This window comes from Octopus bimaculoides, chromosome 4 (assembly GCF_046866305.1).
Source record: "Octopus bimaculoides isolate indiv1 chromosome 4, ASM4686630v1, whole genome shotgun sequence".
Classification (NCBI taxonomy): domain Eukaryota; kingdom Metazoa; phylum Mollusca; class Cephalopoda; order Octopoda; family Octopodidae; genus Octopus; species Octopus bimaculoides.
This window is the reverse complement of record NC_142931.1, coordinates 48,265,662-48,283,161: the sequence shown is the minus strand read 5'-3', so window position 1 is coordinate 48,283,161 and position 17,500 is coordinate 48,265,662. Positions and strand designations below refer to the sequence as shown.

At 37.3% G+C, this 17,500-nt stretch overlaps 1 protein-coding gene across 7 annotated transcripts in view; it reads left to right on the top strand.

Moving 5' to 3' along the window:
* Positions 1–17,500, top strand: part of LOC106884518 (epidermal retinol dehydrogenase 2) — a 336,544-nt gene that overhangs the window by 3,102 nt on the left and 315,942 nt on the right. For 4 of the 7 annotated variants that reach the window (XM_052967041.2, XM_089350683.1, XM_052967043.2 and 1 more), the window contains exon 2: positions 1,359–1,723. In XM_052967041.2, the coding sequence (XP_052823001.1) occupies positions 1,576–1,723 (148 nt within the window). In that variant the 5' untranslated portion in view covers positions 1,359–1,575. Of the gene's footprint in view, positions 1,045–1,358; positions 1,724–17,500 lie in introns of all 7 variants that reach the window. The other 3 variants (XM_052967045.2, XM_052967040.2, XM_052967042.2) reach the window with 2 other exon arrangements.

The following is a 17,500-nucleotide window of genomic DNA, read 5'->3' as shown; positions in this document are numbered from 1 at the left end:
ACACACTTTTGCGGAATTTCGTTGCTACGAGCCAATTCTAAAATCATTATTAACAATATTTGTAAATTTCAAATGCACAAATTTATAATTACTGTGTTACTAACACAGTAACCCATATCGCAATATCGTTGCTATTTACGTTCTTAATTGAGGAATGATTAACACATGTTTTTAATTAATAATTAAAATTATTTCTTAAAATAAAATGTGTTACACATGTCTGCTATTTCACTGGTTGGACATCAGTAGGGTGAGGACTGTGTGAATTTTAGGGAGTGGAGCGATGTAAAAGTTGAGAAGTTGAGGTTTTTTTTGTTTTTTTTTTTAAGTTGAAATAGCGCCAGCCGTGACCCGAAACCGGATCGCATAATTAGACTAGCAAATCAGAACTCACTGAGAGCTTACCGCCTTCAAATCTACTTCTTCTATGGGCTATGTGTAGAAAAAAGTCATACATATATGTTTGCATGTATGAATGTAATCAAAGAAAATAGTAGAGAAGAAAAAAATATCTACTCTCTTCGTGCACCCCTCTTACCTCTTCGCGGTGCTTGAACTAAAGAAGGAAAGAAAAAAGTCTGTATAGGTTTTGTGTATCTTTGTGTGTGTGTGTGAGAGAGAGAAGAGAATAAAACAAACCGACAACAGAGAAATGAGGATTACAAACAAAAACAGAAAAACAGGAAGGAGCAATTTCGTCCTGTGAAGTCCCAAAAGAACTTGGTGGCATAAAACCTATTATTATGACGAGAACAACAATAACAGCAATGACTAGAGATAGCAGTAGAGGTAGCAAATAATTATAAACGATGATTTAATTGTCAATATAATGTATGAAAGACCAAGCAAGAAGAAAAAACTTTTCCCTGCCCTCCCTCACAATGCAAGACTTTATTTCTGACAGGATCATAACATTAACAACGGAAGAAAAAAAAATTTTTTTTCGCAACGCTGACCATATAAACATTTGTTAGATTTAAATGAATGGATATCTCGCATAATGTAATCTTGTACCAGATGATATCTTTTATTTAATATCTATATGTAAGCTAAACGAGTATTTTATACATATATTTATTATGTTCAACTATCCGGATATTGTTGTTGACATGTGAAATTATATTTTTTCCAATTGATGAATGCTAAAATTGTTTACATAATTTCATATTACGTTAACCACTGACACACAATTTAACCGTCACTGAGTGTGATATATGTATGTATGTATGTATGTAATCATCTGTGCTAGTCCGGACGTCCTATAGTTAATGTAAACAGATAATACATACATATAAGTGTGCGTGTTAGATTTATGTATGTATAAATTTTCTCAATTTATTTAATATTTTATTTTACAGAAGTTCGAGGTTAATTCGAATACATCGAAAGGAGTAAACGAAAGAAAAAAAAAACAGGCGAAGATTAATTAAAAACATTAATAAAAAAAAAAATCCTCAGGAGCTATACATAAAACGAAACAGCGTTTACTGTCCAGGGAATTTTCTATTTAAAGAAAAAAAATATATATACAAGGAAATTAACCGTACACAGAAGATCAGACATACAAACTCCACTATGATCGACTGGGATTTCGTGAAGGAAATTATTCTAACCATTTTGGCTTTTTATTATTACTTACTGGAAGGAATTATACGGGCCATCCTGCCGGGATGTTTTTATGCGAAGGATGTTGCAGGGGAGACGGTTCTTATTACCGGATCAGGTAAGTTTCTCGGGACAGAGGACGATTTTTCCATTTACACCGGACTAAGAGAGAAAAAAAAAATCCTGTCTTCTTTCTTTCAGTTTTCTCGTCGTCCTACCTACTTTTTCTTTCTGTCGTTTTCCTTCATTCACTATCTCAGTTTGTCTTATATATATAATACATACACACACATATGCGTACATAGTCATTAATAAATCACTCATGCACGAGTACAAAGCACTGCTTATTAAATCCCGATACACACACATCTAGAGGGAACACAAATACTGTACTTTAGATCAGAGAAATTCTCTCGTATACTTGTTTAATTATATATATATATATATATATATATATATATATATATATATATATATATATATATATATATATATATCATTGAACACGAGAATACACACGCACCTATCCACACATTTTACTTCGTATACCTCAAATCAAGCAAAAAAACACTTTAGGTTCTAGTGTGTATGAGTAACTAACAGTCACTAGATTTACGGAGGTTATGTATATAGACAAAGAAAGATGGATTTGAAATTAATATTGATGCCTTGCTGTACTGTATTGAGTTACGTTCCTTTCATGCCGGCAGTTCAAATCACCATGTGATCGAAACGATTGAATGCTGCAGATTCGATATAAAGGGACTATATCCTAGCTATTCACCCACACACACACACACATATATATATATATATATATATATATATATATATATATATATATATATATATACACACATACACTGCAGCATGGCCACAACTTTAGGGCTGAAACGTAGAATATACACGTACATACACACAAAGCTAGCGCACATGTCTCTCGCTCCTCCGTCCTGCCAGTACGTTAAACCTGCGGCGGCGGTGAGTAGTACTAGTTAAATAATTTCGCTGTTAGTGCTGATATCAGTTAAAGCACAAATGTAGCGACGACTAAATAATAGTACATAATACTAATTGTATTATTGGTAATAATAGTGATCTGGTATCACATGTCCCGGGACGTTAAGTTGTATTCTTGTAAACAGTAACTACCTCCATCTGTTCTAGGCACTTGTGGGTGTGTGATATACGTGTATGTGTGTACACACACACACGTGTGTGTGTGTGTGTCAGTTTTCGTTTCGCACATTGTGTGCATACTTTGTGTTATGAAGATGTCATTCACACAATGAGAGGGTGGGTACGTAACACATTTGTATGTTGTAAAGGTGTTAATGCCTGAAACTACGTTCATGTTTAGAGATATGTGTGTGGTTATAGGCGAAGTATTGTGCTTTATGTAATATACCAGGATGTGTCTGTATAGAACGTGTAGTAAAGGTGCGAATGTTATATTGTTCCTGTGTATATGTAGTATACCTCTATGTATGTGTAGGCGTGCACTTTTCATTTGCATAGATGTTTGTGTAGTTATATCAGTATATGCAAGCAGTTACTATGCTGTGTGTGTGTGTGTTCCTTTCATGTAGTGAGGATATGTATACTGTTTTATGCCTGTAAAATATCTATATAGTAGCAGTAATAAGAATAATAATCAATATTATGCATATTTGATGCATAAATCCGCAGTCCTATGTATATCATGTGCCAAACATATCTGTAAGCAGTACACCTATTATGTAAATATGGAAGAGAGTAATATTCATCATGCACACGTGTTCTATATATATATATACACACACACACACACACACACATAGATATCGCGCTCAAGCATGTGTAATATATTTTTCGTCAATGAGTGTGTCTACTTTGCTCTACAGTCATAACGTTGTTTGCTCCACAAATGCTTATTTGTTTGCAACTACTTAAATATGCTTCAATGACATTTGATTGTCCCGTGCAGGTGTGTGTGTTCCAATTATATTTGGATGTCCACTTCCGGTAGGAATCTATATGTACGCATGTGATTGATTTGACCGGTGTTTCTCTGTGTGTTCTAACATCCTATGCATGCATGTATGTATGTGTTGTTTGTTGTTCGCTCGTTTATTTGTCTTGTGCTTCTGTGTCGATGTGTGTATGGGTTGTTCATTTGTTCCTTACTTAGGTTTTATTCACTTGTCCCAATACATCTATGGAAATATATGTGGGACTAGTAAACAGCATATACAATGGGACGACTGAACGACACATGCAGTGAGACTACTGAACGGCACATGCAGTGGGACTTCCGAACGGCACATTTCAGTGTGACTTGCTAACGACACGTTTCGGTGAGGCTTGCGAACGACACGTTTCGGTGGGTCTGGTGAACGTCATATTTCATTGGGGCTAGTGACTGGCATATAAAGTAAGACAAATATATGTAGTTCAGTGGCACAAATGTATACTGTTCTATATACAGTGGCTTAAGTAAATAATGCATACACACTCACACACAAGCTTGGCAAAAGTGAACTACATCAATACAGTGGACAAGTGAATAACACATAAACACATAGTGTGTTTGTGATGTTAACATGTCCCATACTAGTATGTGTGATGTGCACTTGCTTCATATTTATGTTGTTAATTTGTCTCGTGTTTTTTTTTTCGTGTTATTCACTTGTCCCATATTTGGTCAGCCTTGTCACACTGTGTCACGCTGAATATCCCCGAGAACTACGTTAAGGGTACACGTGTCTGTGGAGTGCTCAGCCACTTGCACGTTAATTTCAAGAGCAGGCTGTTCCGTTGATCGGATCAACTGGAACCCTCGACGTCGTAAGCGACGGAGTGCCAGCAACGACAACAACAACAATATTTGTGTGTATTGTTCACTGTTTCTTGTATGCATTCAGTTTACTTGTCAGATGTTTCTGTATGAATGTGATTTCCCTTCTTATGAGTTTGTGTGCTTATTATTTACAAGTCATGTTCCTCACTTTTCCTAAGTTTGTGTGTGTGTTGTTCACCTGTCCTTTGGTTTTATATATATGTACCGATCACTTGTCCCATGGTTTTTGTATGTGTGTTCTCTTGAATTATGGCCATACTGGAACACTATCTTGAAGATTTTTGTGGAGTAAATTTTCCCCAGTTCTTCTTTTTTTTTTAAAGCCTGGTACTTATTTTATTAGTCTCTTTACCAAACCATTAAGTCAATGGAACATAAACAAACCAGCACTGATTGTCAAGTGGTGATGGGGAACAAACATAGACACATGCATACACACACATATATGTATATATATATGTGTATATACTTGGGAAAGGATGCGTGGCATTCGATCATATAATAATATAGATAATATAGATGTAGGTATGTACATATATGTATGGATATATTATTTATATTATTATATATATATATATATATATCATCATCATCATCGTTTAACGTCCGCTTTCCATGCTAGCATGGGTTGGATGATTTGACTGAGGACTGGTGAAACCAGATGGCTACACCAGGCTCCAATCTGATTTGGCAGAGTTTCTACAGCTGAATGCCCTTCCTAACGCCAACCACTCCGAGAGTGTAGTGGGTGCTTTTACGTGCCACCCGCACGAAGGCCAGTCAGGCGGTACTGGCAACGGCCACGCTCAAATGGTATATTTTATGTGTCACCCGCACAAGAGCCAGTCCAGGGACACTGGCAACAATCTCGCACGAAAGTCCTTACACATGCCATGGGCACAAGTGCCAGAAAGGCGACGCTGGGCACAGGTGCCATCCTGATTTCGCTTTCGCATCCATTGACAAGGCTTTGGTCAACCCAAGACCATTGTAGAAGACACGGCACAGTAGAACTGAACCTGAAACCACAAGGTTGCTAAGTGAGCTTCTTAAACTCACATACATCTATATGTTCACTTTTCCCAAAGTATATGTTGTCCACTTGTCCCATATGTTGTTTATCTGTCACATGTTAATGTATGTATTGAGCTCATGGTTCTGTATGTATTTTGTTTATTTACTAATCAAGGTTCATAGGCATGCAATGCCCAATGATTTATCTATGAATGTATTCGTCCTAGAAACAAATGTATGCTTTGTATTTTGTTTCTTTATGTCTTCCTCTCATTAGCATTTGTATAAGTGTGTTGGTGTATATTTGAGTCGATTAGTTTCCCATGGCTATTGTCATTATATATATACGAGAGTATATTCCTTTTTATCCCAGGTACATCTTTAACCGATATATTCATGCAGGTGCAGGAGTGGCTGTGTGGTAAGTAGGTTGTTTACCAACCACATGGTTCCAGGTTCAGTCCCACTGCATGGCACCTTGGGCAAGTGTCTTCTACTATAGCCTCGGGCCGACCAAAGCCTTGTGAGTGGATTTGGTAGACGGAAACCGAAAGAAGCCCGTCGTATATATATATATGTGTGTGTTTGTGTCTGTCCCCCCACCTTCGCTTGTCAACCGTTGTTGGTGTGTTCAGGTCCCCGTAACTTAGCTGTTCGGCAAAATAGACCTATAGAATAAGTACTAAGCTTACAAAGAATAAGTCCTGGGGTCAATTTGTTCAACTAAAGGCGGTGCTCCAGCATGGCTGCAGTCAAATGACTGAAACAAGTAAAAGAATAAAAGAATGCATATATAGATTTATGCTCTCTTGATGCACTAGTCTACTCTTCTTGTCTTCTGTCTCTTAATATTCTTCTTGACTTCTGTCTCCAATATTTGGTATTTCTTTTCAGCTGTAATTAGGTGACAAACCAAAAAAGAAAATAAATTGTGTTGCATTGTTATTTGAGTGTCTTAGTAGATGGTAAGAAAGGAAATGAAACTTAGATAACTTTGATCCAGATGATTGATCTAAGTGGAAACACTCTACAACATCATCATTGTCAATTAACTTCTGTTTTCCATGCTGTCATAGATTGGATTGTTTAACGGAATCAACCGTAGTGCTGTGTTGCACTCCACTGTCAGCTTTAGCATGGCTCCTACGATTGGATATCCTTCCTAACACAATCCACTTTATAGTGTGTACTGGGTGCTCTTTTTTGTGCTACCAGGGCTGGTGAGGTTACCACTTTATATATATATATATATATATATATATATATATATTGACTGACTGGCCTTCGTGCTGGTGGCATGTAAAAGCACCCACTACACTATCGGAGTGGTTGGCGTTCGGAAGGGTATCCAGCTGTAGAAACTCTGCCAAATCAGATTGGAGCCTGGTGTAGCCATCTGGTTCACCAGTCCTCAGTCAAATCGTCCAACCCATGCTAGAATGGAAAGCAGACATTAAACGATGATGATGATGGTATATATATATATATATATATATATATATATATATATATAAACAGTTGTGCAGATAAACACATTAGATACATCAAATATATTAAATACTTCAAATACAATATATGTACACACGCAAGCTGAGAGAAAGCAAAAGATGGAATCTTTCAAATGATGAATTTTTAAGTATAAATACATCGATATTTATATTAATAGGTCAGACTTACCCAGAGTACAAGCAACAGAAAATTAATGGGATGGAATTTTGTATTTGATATATTTAATGTATTTAATATGTTTGATGTGTCTAATTTGTTTATCTGCATAATTGCTTCTATACCTGCTCAACTTCATCCCTCTTATAGCTTTTCTTTACCTTGTGAAATGGAATGATCCCTTCTCAAGACACCGGACTCTAAATTCAAATCATTTGAGTACTACTGTCTTTTATATGGAGAATCTCTGGATCTCATCTGTAAACTATATAAAATATATATTGTGTGTATGTGTATAGCCTTGTGGTGGGCTGGCATCAATTTATGGTGGAACCTCATTATTTTTACCTGTAAATATCCAACTGAACCAGTTTGTGTGTACCTTGACCACCTCTGCATATTCTTGTTACTTACTCTTACACTTATGATCCGAACATGCCCTCCACCTCTTCAACTTCTCCTTTTTCTCTGGCTCTTCCCAACTCATATTCATTATGGATATAGAATTCTTTTATACTGCTGTCCCTTATAATTAGTTTCCTTGGTCTCCCCCGTTAAATACTCACACACATTTCTTTGTGTAAATTGTCCCTAAACACTTAGATTTTAAAGGAATGCTTTTGTTCCAGTTGATGCATAGCCACAGATCAACTCTGATCTAGGAGGTCTATGATCAGACTTTGTATATGTGATCATCCTTTCTGTTTGTGCATTGAAAATTACGTTGTTCATTATATTTATTGTTATAAAAGATGATAGTATGTAATTTGAGGAACATTTGGCTGCTATTTCTAGTAAGTCAAGTGACCCTGTAGTAGCTCCATCATTTGCTCATAGCTTCACTGAATTTGTGTTATTTGATAATGAGTACTAAAATTTAACTCCAAAGTGGATGCAAATCTATTGCGGCTTTCATTTTCAGGAAAACTTGTATGAAACCCCTCAGACTTACTAAATGGAATGTACTTCTAAAATACTTATGTATGCAAAAACATATAACTGATTTGAATTCAAGATTATGGTGTTGCTCAATACCACATGCTACTGTTTTCACACTTTTATGAATTATATTCTGCAATTTATGATGCCAAGTATGTAGTGGTATTTCATCAATGGAAAGGCAGATATCTGGCAGAATTGTAAGCATTATTAACAAGTTTCCTAGTTGCGCTTTTCTCCTGCTCTATATATCCCAAGTTCAAATTTTGCTGAGGTTGACTTTACTTTTCATCCTTTTGTGGTTGGATCAATGAAGTAAGTACCAGTTGAGAATTGGAGCAGATGTAATTGATTAGCCCCCATCCTTTCAATATGTCGGGTTTTGTGCCTTTAATTTTGTTGGCACTCCGTCGCTTACGACGTCAAGGGTTCCAGTTGATCCGATCAACGGAACAGCCTGCTCGTGAAATTAACGTGCAAGTGGCTGAGCACTCCACAGACACGTGTACCCTTAACGTAGTTCTTGGGGATATTCAGCATGACACAGTGTGACAAGGCTGACCCTTTGAAATACAGGTACAACAGAAACAAGAAGTAAGAGTGAGAGAAAGTTGTGGTGAAAGAGTACAGCAGGGTTCGCCACCATCCCCTGCCGGAGCCTCATGGAGCTTTAGGTGTTTTCGCTCAATAAACACTCACAACACCCAGTCTGGGAATCGAAACCGCGATCCTATGACCGCAAATTCGCTGCCCTAACCACTGGGCCATTGCGCCGCCACTGTGCCTTTAATAGAATTATTTTATCAAGGGTAAAATGGTGGATCCAAATAATATATCTGGCAATATTTTGTTACATGCCTTCATGTTTAGTGTTTAAAACTCTCCAAGGTTGACTTTGCCTTTTATCATTCCAGGTCTTGTTATGCTTTGCTGTCAATATATAGGATTATGCCCCTCCCCAAAAATGTGTTATTGTACTTTTGTCAGAAATCATTTTATGGGTAGTAGCAGGTTTGTTCAGAAAAATTTGCTTGGAAAACTTTATTGTACATGTAACCATGCAATCAGCTCTCAGTATCTGATGGGGGTCATAAAGGTAACTTTGTAATTCACAACATATATTTGGTATCTAACCTTGCACCATCCCTCTCTGGATCTAACTTCAGTCAATTTCTTTCAAAGAGAAAAAGCCAAAGAGAATTCAATCCCAATTTTCAACAGGTACTTTGCTTATTGACCTAACAAAGATAAAATGCAAAGTTAACCTTGGTGGAATTTGAACTTAGAGTACTGTTATATTGTTAGAATGAAGGTATTCTTTCATTTCAATGCATTCTGCCAATTTACTACCTGATTCAATATATTTGTGAATGTATTTATGTTTTTGCATGATCATATCCTTATCTATACTTAAGCATATCTTAGTATTACATGTTTTTGTTATCCAAAATTTTACTCTGTTGCACAGATCTTGCTACTCTTATAGAGTAAAGAAAATCTTACAAATGAAAGAGTGAAAAGCAACATATCCTGGGAACAATACTGATTAAATGCTTATATCCAGGTGCTTAATCAGCTATCTCAATGTCACACTTCCAACAGAGTTGACTGAGAACTCATCCATGCTGTCCAGTTTAACATTATCACCTGGTCCCTTTGGTGGTTTTTGAGTTCATTCTTTCGCAAACACTTGAACGAGGCCTGTGCATCGACATCAACCTAACCAATCTGGGAAGGATTCAAAGGTCATGGACATTGCCCTTCCTTTCCTGAGTAAATCACATATATAGACAAAACTTCCACCCTTTAACCATTATAAACATTTTAATTGTAAAAAAAGATTCTGGAAATTCGGATTATTTTACACCCTTCTCCTTGTTTCTGTTGGTTTCAGTTTATCTGAGTAACAGGAGATCGTATTCATATTTTATTGGTAATGATAGCAATGACACCCACCTGTGACACAAACACAAAAGGAAAAGAAGTCATAAATTTCACCAGTCTTTGTCTGGAGGAAAAATTGATATAAAATAGCATCCATAAGCCAAATTTTGTATTCCAACAGAGCTGGCTTGATTTATGTGACAACAAAAGTCACCATGTTCTATGCATCGATTATTTATGGATTTTAAGAAGACACTGTAGTATGGTTGTCATGTAAAGGTGTATATGACTAACAAGAAAAAGTTAGGTAACTTCTTGTCTGATATAAAATATTTTGTCGAAATATATACGTTTAACTACCATTGGTTAAAATTTAGGCTAAAATCCCCACCTGCACCTGTTCTTTTATTTACTTGGTACTGTCCTGAAATGCATATGGTTAAAACAATATTTTGCATATTTGTGACATAAATGTATAAATGCTATTATGTTACTCTGCTGGTTGATCAGTGATTTTCTCAATTTAGGACATGTTAAAGACCACCATCATTGTGTTAATATCTACTTCTCCATGTTTGCATAGGTCAAACATAATTCGCTGAGGCAGATTTTCTAATGCCAGATGCCTATCTGTCACCAACCCTCACCTCTTTCCAAGTTAAGCAATATTTCCCCATTTCATCAGACATGTTTTCATGGAAGACTGAAAACAAATGACATTGCTTGCATGAAACTGAAGCTTGATTACAACCATCATGCAATATCAAGACACACACACACACACATACACACAATGGAATTCTTTTAGCTGCTGTTCACATATCTATTTGCAAACTTTTGATCAACCCAGGGCTATACTAGAAGGTGCTTGTCCAAGTGGGACTGTGCCAAAATACCATGTGATTTGGAAGCAGAGCATTTAAGATACTAATATCTCTTTATACTCTTATGTATTGTGTAATGCTGTGTTGCAGTAGCTGAGCATGATAAGGCTACAAAGTGAATTACAGATTAATTCTTTAAAGAAAAGATATGTAGGAATACATATTTATCTCAGGGATTCGTGTAGGGTCATGCCCACAAGCATGGTTACATGATTTTACAGTTTCCTTCACAATCATATCATTCCAGGTTCAATCTCGTTTCACATTACTTTGTACAAATATCTTTATCTTTGAGTTGACCAAAGCCACTCACAAGGGAAATTTTGTAAATGGAAATTGAGCTGCTTGTTGGAGGGATTGCACTAATTATTAAATGGTAGACTTAATCCATCATGACCATTTGGTGGCTTTAATAGAGTCCACTGAGTTGCAAACAAGTCTCTATTTTATGAATATCAAAATCTTCCTAGATCCCACTTCTATAAATATCAAGGTTGTCGTCTCTTTTCATAAGACTCAGATGCCCCACAAGAAGTTAAGGGCAAGGACGTTCTACCTTGGACTAAGCTATGAAAACAAATTAGAAAATTAAATGTAGCTCCTTGCCACATTGAAATATTATTTTATAAAGTTAACGAATCGTTTTGAATATCATTACATTATCAACTACATAAATTAACATATTTTCACCTTTTAGTCCATATCAAAGGCAAAGCCTATGAACCTTAACAGGGCCTCCAAGACTAGTGGGAGGATAATTATCTTCAAACAGAAGGCATGACATGAATGCTTATCAGGTGGTGATATTTAAGTGGGTGATAGATTAAGTCTACCCATCAAGTACACATGGATGGAATTGGGACTTGGAACACAGTGATAGTCAAAACAAATATTACAAGGCATCCAATCCAACTCGTGCCAGCATAGTAGACAGATGTTAAATGATGATGACTCTGTCTGATGTTCAAATGACTGTACTAATTTGCTACCTTTATATATATATTTATATATGTATATATATATATATATATATATAAATGCAGGGTGCAGTGAATAAACTGTATATATATATATATATATATATATATATATATATATATAAAAATTGTAAATGCAAAAACAAAAACACAAAGGATTCTGCGGTACATGTGTTTCAAGCTTTATAGTTGTTACATCAGTGTATAATTGACAATATAAAGCTATCTTCAGCCGCAAATGTATGTATTCTCTCCCAAAAATTATATCACATAGGCGTTAAAGGAGGAAGAAAGATGAGATATAAGAGGTGAGGTTCCGTTTGGTATTTTGCATTGTACCATACCTCGTAGAATTCTTAATTTGATATATTTATATATATATATATATATAGGTAGACAGATAGGGTGATAAATTGAATATTAATTCAATTTAAAACCAAGTGGCCTAGCATATAAAAAGATCAGAAAATTCAGAAAAAAGTTGTTTTACAGATGTATAAGGGATGATCACTAGCATATTGGATATCCACCTAGTGGTCATCCCTTATACACGTGTAATATATATATATAGGGGATATTTCTATGTGGCCTGCTTGTTTGTTGCACCTTGTTTACCATTTTGTCCATGTTCTGTTGCCACGTCGTGTACCCAGTTATGTATCTATATGTACATGTGGATGAAGGTATATACATACATGTACATATATATGCATATACTCATATATTGTTTATATATATATATATATATATATATATATATATATATATATATATATATATATATGTATATATATATATATATATAAATATACAGGGTGCCGTGAATAACCTGTTCTCTCAATTACGCAAAAATAACAATAACACTGACATCTCATTTTAACAGATATATTTACTAAAATTACATAAAATTATCTTGAAATACTTAAAAGTAAATTTATTAAATAAAATTGCCATTGGCTTCAACCACAGCCTCCAGATGACTTCAGAATCTCCTGCAACTCTTCCAGATGGTCTCCTTGTTTAGGTTGGTGAATGCTACTATAATCCTTGCCTTCAGTTCATCTTTGATGTTACAAGGCGTTTTGTTGGTCACTTGCTCAACTACATCCCACACATGATAGTCAAATGGGTTGCAGTTTGGGGAGTTAAGTGGCCAGATGCTAGGGTTGATGTCGTTGCAGAAATTGTCTAACAGCCATGACTGGGTTCTCCGGCTTGTGTGGCATGGTGTAGTGACCTGTTGCCAGACATAGGATCTTTCAGCAGCCTCCCTCTTGACCCAGAACAGCACTACCTCCTCCATGCACTTGGTATAGGCCTCCGTGTTGAGTCAAAGCCATATGGCAAGGTGAATAGAGGCATAATGTGGCCATCACTCCAAACACCATGACGTTGACTGGATGTTTGACTTTTATTACTCTAGGTATATGTCCTCAAATTGCACTATCTTCAGATTAACATGCAAACACTCTGAAATGTTCATATTGGAGCTTCTGGCATGAATTTTAAGCAGTATGACATGTAATTTCTAAATTTTTGGCAGAGTGAATTGTGTTATAGTGCTGCTTTCCTGACAGACAGTGCCCAACTGACCCTACATACACTGTGTAGTCAACAAGATCAAAAACAAACAATGCACATGTGTGAAAATAAACATATAGAATGCTGACAATTTACCCATCACACCCTATATATATGTACACACACATGTAGAGATTGGACAGAGTTACTGAAATATCTTGTTAAATGGAAGTGTTTTTATCTAATACGTAATTGGTCCTCTTTGGCATCCATCACATCTTTGCGACTCATACAGATACTGAATGCTTGTTGGGAGAATTTTAATCCATTCTTCAAGTAAAATTCACTTTAGCTATTTCATCAACGATGGCAAAGGGAAGTAGCTCATTTTTTGCTGCTTCAAACCATAAATGTTTTGGTTGTATTGAGATTTTGTAATGATGGAAAGTTAATCAAAGTGCTCTACTTCAGTTTTGTGCTCTTGACCCCAATTTTCAATGACATTTTGTGAATTAATGCATTGTCCTGGAAGTTTGTACTATCATAATGCTCAGAGAGTCCTTGACATTAGATCTGCCTTGTACAACTACTAAAAGGCCAAAAGGATTCTGTGATATAACTTTCTAAATCAGTGGATCTGAACCAGGGTCTGTTTGACCCTTAGGGGTCTATGTAAGATTTTGGTGGGGTTCACGCAACTAAAATAGTAAATTGGGAATGCACAGTAGTATATCAAGGGTTCATGAAATATTTTGTTTCAGATGTATTTATTGAAAGAAACGGCTAGGTTTCTTTATGTAACATTTTGCATACTTCAATCTACAAGTTAATGTTAGAAAAACAAAATAGGAATTTTGAAAGAAGTATCTATAAAACTAGTTTTTAAACATTGAGAGGCCATGAGGGTCAACCAGAATAAAATAGTTATCAAAGGGGTCTATAGTAAAAGATGGTCTATTTGGCCCCCTACCATGGGTTTACCTCTTCCACAGATTCCCTCAACTGCTAGGGTGTGCCACTGTACTTGTTGCCAATCCTCACCCTACTGACAGTATCCCTGTACATGGCTTGCACTACTCTCATTAACCATTCATCTCTCCCTAGTTTCCTCATTGACCACCAGATAAGGGATCAGGGGACCTTGTCAAAGGCTTTCCCCATGTCAACGAACCCCAGGTACAAAGATTTAGCTTTGGCTAGGTATTTCTCTTGCAGCTGTCTTACCAGAAATATTGCATCAGTGGTGCTTTTCACTGGCATGAACCCAAACTGCATCTCATCTACACTGACTCTCTCCCTAATTAGTTGCTCTATGACCCTCACTGTGACCTTCGTTACCTGATCCAACAACTTGATACCTCTGTAATTATTTGTATCTAAAACATCACCTTTACCTATGTAGCAGTTGACTATGGTGCTGCTACACCAGTCATTAGGTATGACCCCTTCATGTATCACCTGGTTGACTATATTGGTTACTAGGCTATAGCCAACACCACCAGTTATTTGAGCATATCTGTGGGGATTCCTGATGCGCAGGAGGCTTTCCCTATCTTCATACCCTTAATTGCTTTATCTACCAAGGTACTGTCAATTTGGATAGCTGGTCCCTCTGTTGGGTCAGCATTCGGCAGACTTTCTTTCTCCCATTCATTCTCTTTATTGAGCAACCTTTCATAGTGGCATCTCCAAACTTCTCTCTTTGAAGCCTTGTTTAATGCAAGTGAACCATCATCTATGCAGACACATTTGTCTCCTATGACATCATGATTCTCTCTCAGACATTGTCTTGCAATACGAAATACCTCAAGTCTTTGGTCCTCACGGCACTGAATATTGGCAAGTTTTTTCTTATCTGCTTCTCCTCTGGCTAAATAAACCTGTCTCATCTGGCAGTCTGATACAATTCCCTGCGACCACTGTTCTTCCAGTCCTTCCAAGCCTGCTTCTTTTCCCTAATAGCCCTGTCATCAACATTGTTCCACTACCATATTACCTTGGATCAAGAGGGGACTTTGCACCATCCACAGATCTGGTCATTGGCCCTCAGCAGGTTGTCCTGCAGAAATCTCCAGTTGTCTTCCACATCATGTGATGCTATATCCCTTTCTATTTCGTCAAAGGCTTCAAGTAATATGTCTCTAAATTTCTGTCCATTCACAGAATATTTAAGCTTGCAGACCCTTCTCCACCATGCTGGTCATCTTCTGGACATCCATTTAGCCCTGATCCTGAAGTCGCTAACTACTAGTCTATGTTGTGGGGTACATTCTTCTTATAAGAAGAATGTACCCCATTTATAAGCAGCCATCTTTCCCTTTTGCTGGCGAGGTTGTAGTCAATTTGGCTAGTGTGTCTACCAGAACGGTAGGTAACTAGGTGAATGGCAGGTTTCCTGCAGTTAATATTGCAAACCATAAGATCATTTGCATTGCAGAACTCCAGCAGCCTGGTTCCCTCTTCATTGCGGGAACCAAAACCATACCCTCTATGTATGCCATGGAATCCCCCTGCATATTGTCCAACATGTCAATTGAAGTCACCAGCCACAAAGAGAAGGTCCCTGTCATTCGTCAGTGAGGTAGTCTGCAAGAGGGTGTCATAGAATCGGTCTTTCTGTCCATCAGGTAGCCCTGGCTGAGGGGCATAGGCTGAGATAATGGTTGCTAACTTGTGATGTAGCACTAATCTAATCTTAAGTATTCTATCGTATACTCTGACTACCTCGATTACCTTAACAACCCATTTCTCTGCAAGAAGTATAACCACACCCCCGAACCCATCATTGTTCTCTGTCAAGTAAACCTTGTACCTGTGTTCTTTGCCTGTGAGGAACCTAGCAGAACCTTCTCTCCACCTTATTTCTTGGAGGCAGCACAAATCTACACATCTCCTTTCAAGCATCTCAAACATCCAGTCAACATCATTGTGTTTGGAGTGATCTCTTGTGATGGCAACATTATTCCTCCATTCACTTTCCCATATGGCCTCAGACTCAACACGGAGACCTACATCAAGAGCTCGGAGAAGGTACTGCTACCCTGGGTCAAGAGGGTGGCTGCTGAAAGACCCTATGTTTGGCAACAGGACTCTGCACCATGCCACACAAGCAGGAGAACCCAGTCATAGATGTAAGACAATTTCTGTAACCACATCACCTCTTACATCTGGTCACCTAACACCCCAGACTGCAACCCCCTTGTTTATTATGTGTGGAGCGCAGTTGAGCGAGTGACCAACAGAACTCCTTGTAACACCAAAGATGAACTGAAGGCAAGGATTATGGGAGCATTCACCAACTTAAAGAAGGAGACAATCTGGAAGATTTGCAGGAGATTCTGAAGTCATCTGGAGGCTGTGGTTGAAGCTAATGGCGATTTTATTGAATAAATTTACTCTTAACTACTTCAAGATCGTTTTATGTAATTTTGGCAAATATGTCTGTTGAAATGAGATGTCAGTGTTATTTTCATTTTTCAATATTTAGACGACAATTTATTCACCGCCCACTTGATGTGGCTCGTGTGTTCTCGTCTACGTTTGTTTGCAATGTCCTGTACCCAGATATGCACCTATACATACAGGTGGATGTCGGTATGCACATACCTGTACGTATATGTGCATATACTCATTTACTATTTGTTTTTACATGATTGAATGCAGCATCTTCCAAATGTAAGTAGTTTTTGTAACTCATATCCTCCGACGCTACTCTATCTCTTTCTCTTTCCTTCCCCACCTCGTTCTTCCTCTGTACTACTACGTATCTCGCTTTACCCCTCTCGTTCTTCCTCTGTTACTACTACGTATCTCTTTTTTCCCCCTCGTTTTTCCTCTCTTTCTCTTTTCCTCTCGTTGCTCACCTATTCTTTTACTTCCTCCCTCTGTTTTTCTCTCTCTTCCCTTTACACCGGCATGGTCACATGCTTCCGGTCAATAATCCTTTCCTTCCTTGGCTTTCGCCAAGCAACGCACGCACCACTTTGTCCCTCTTGGGTCCGTGCCTCATCGCGTTCTTACACACATAATTTTTCTCGTCTGGCCGTAAAGCCTTTTCTGTTTGTTTTCCTGTCTTGTTTTTTGTCCGCCACTACATTCCTCCATGGCTAGATTTAATTTGCATATACAAATTTAATCTGCGATCCATGGGACGAGCCGTTTTAGCGATGCGT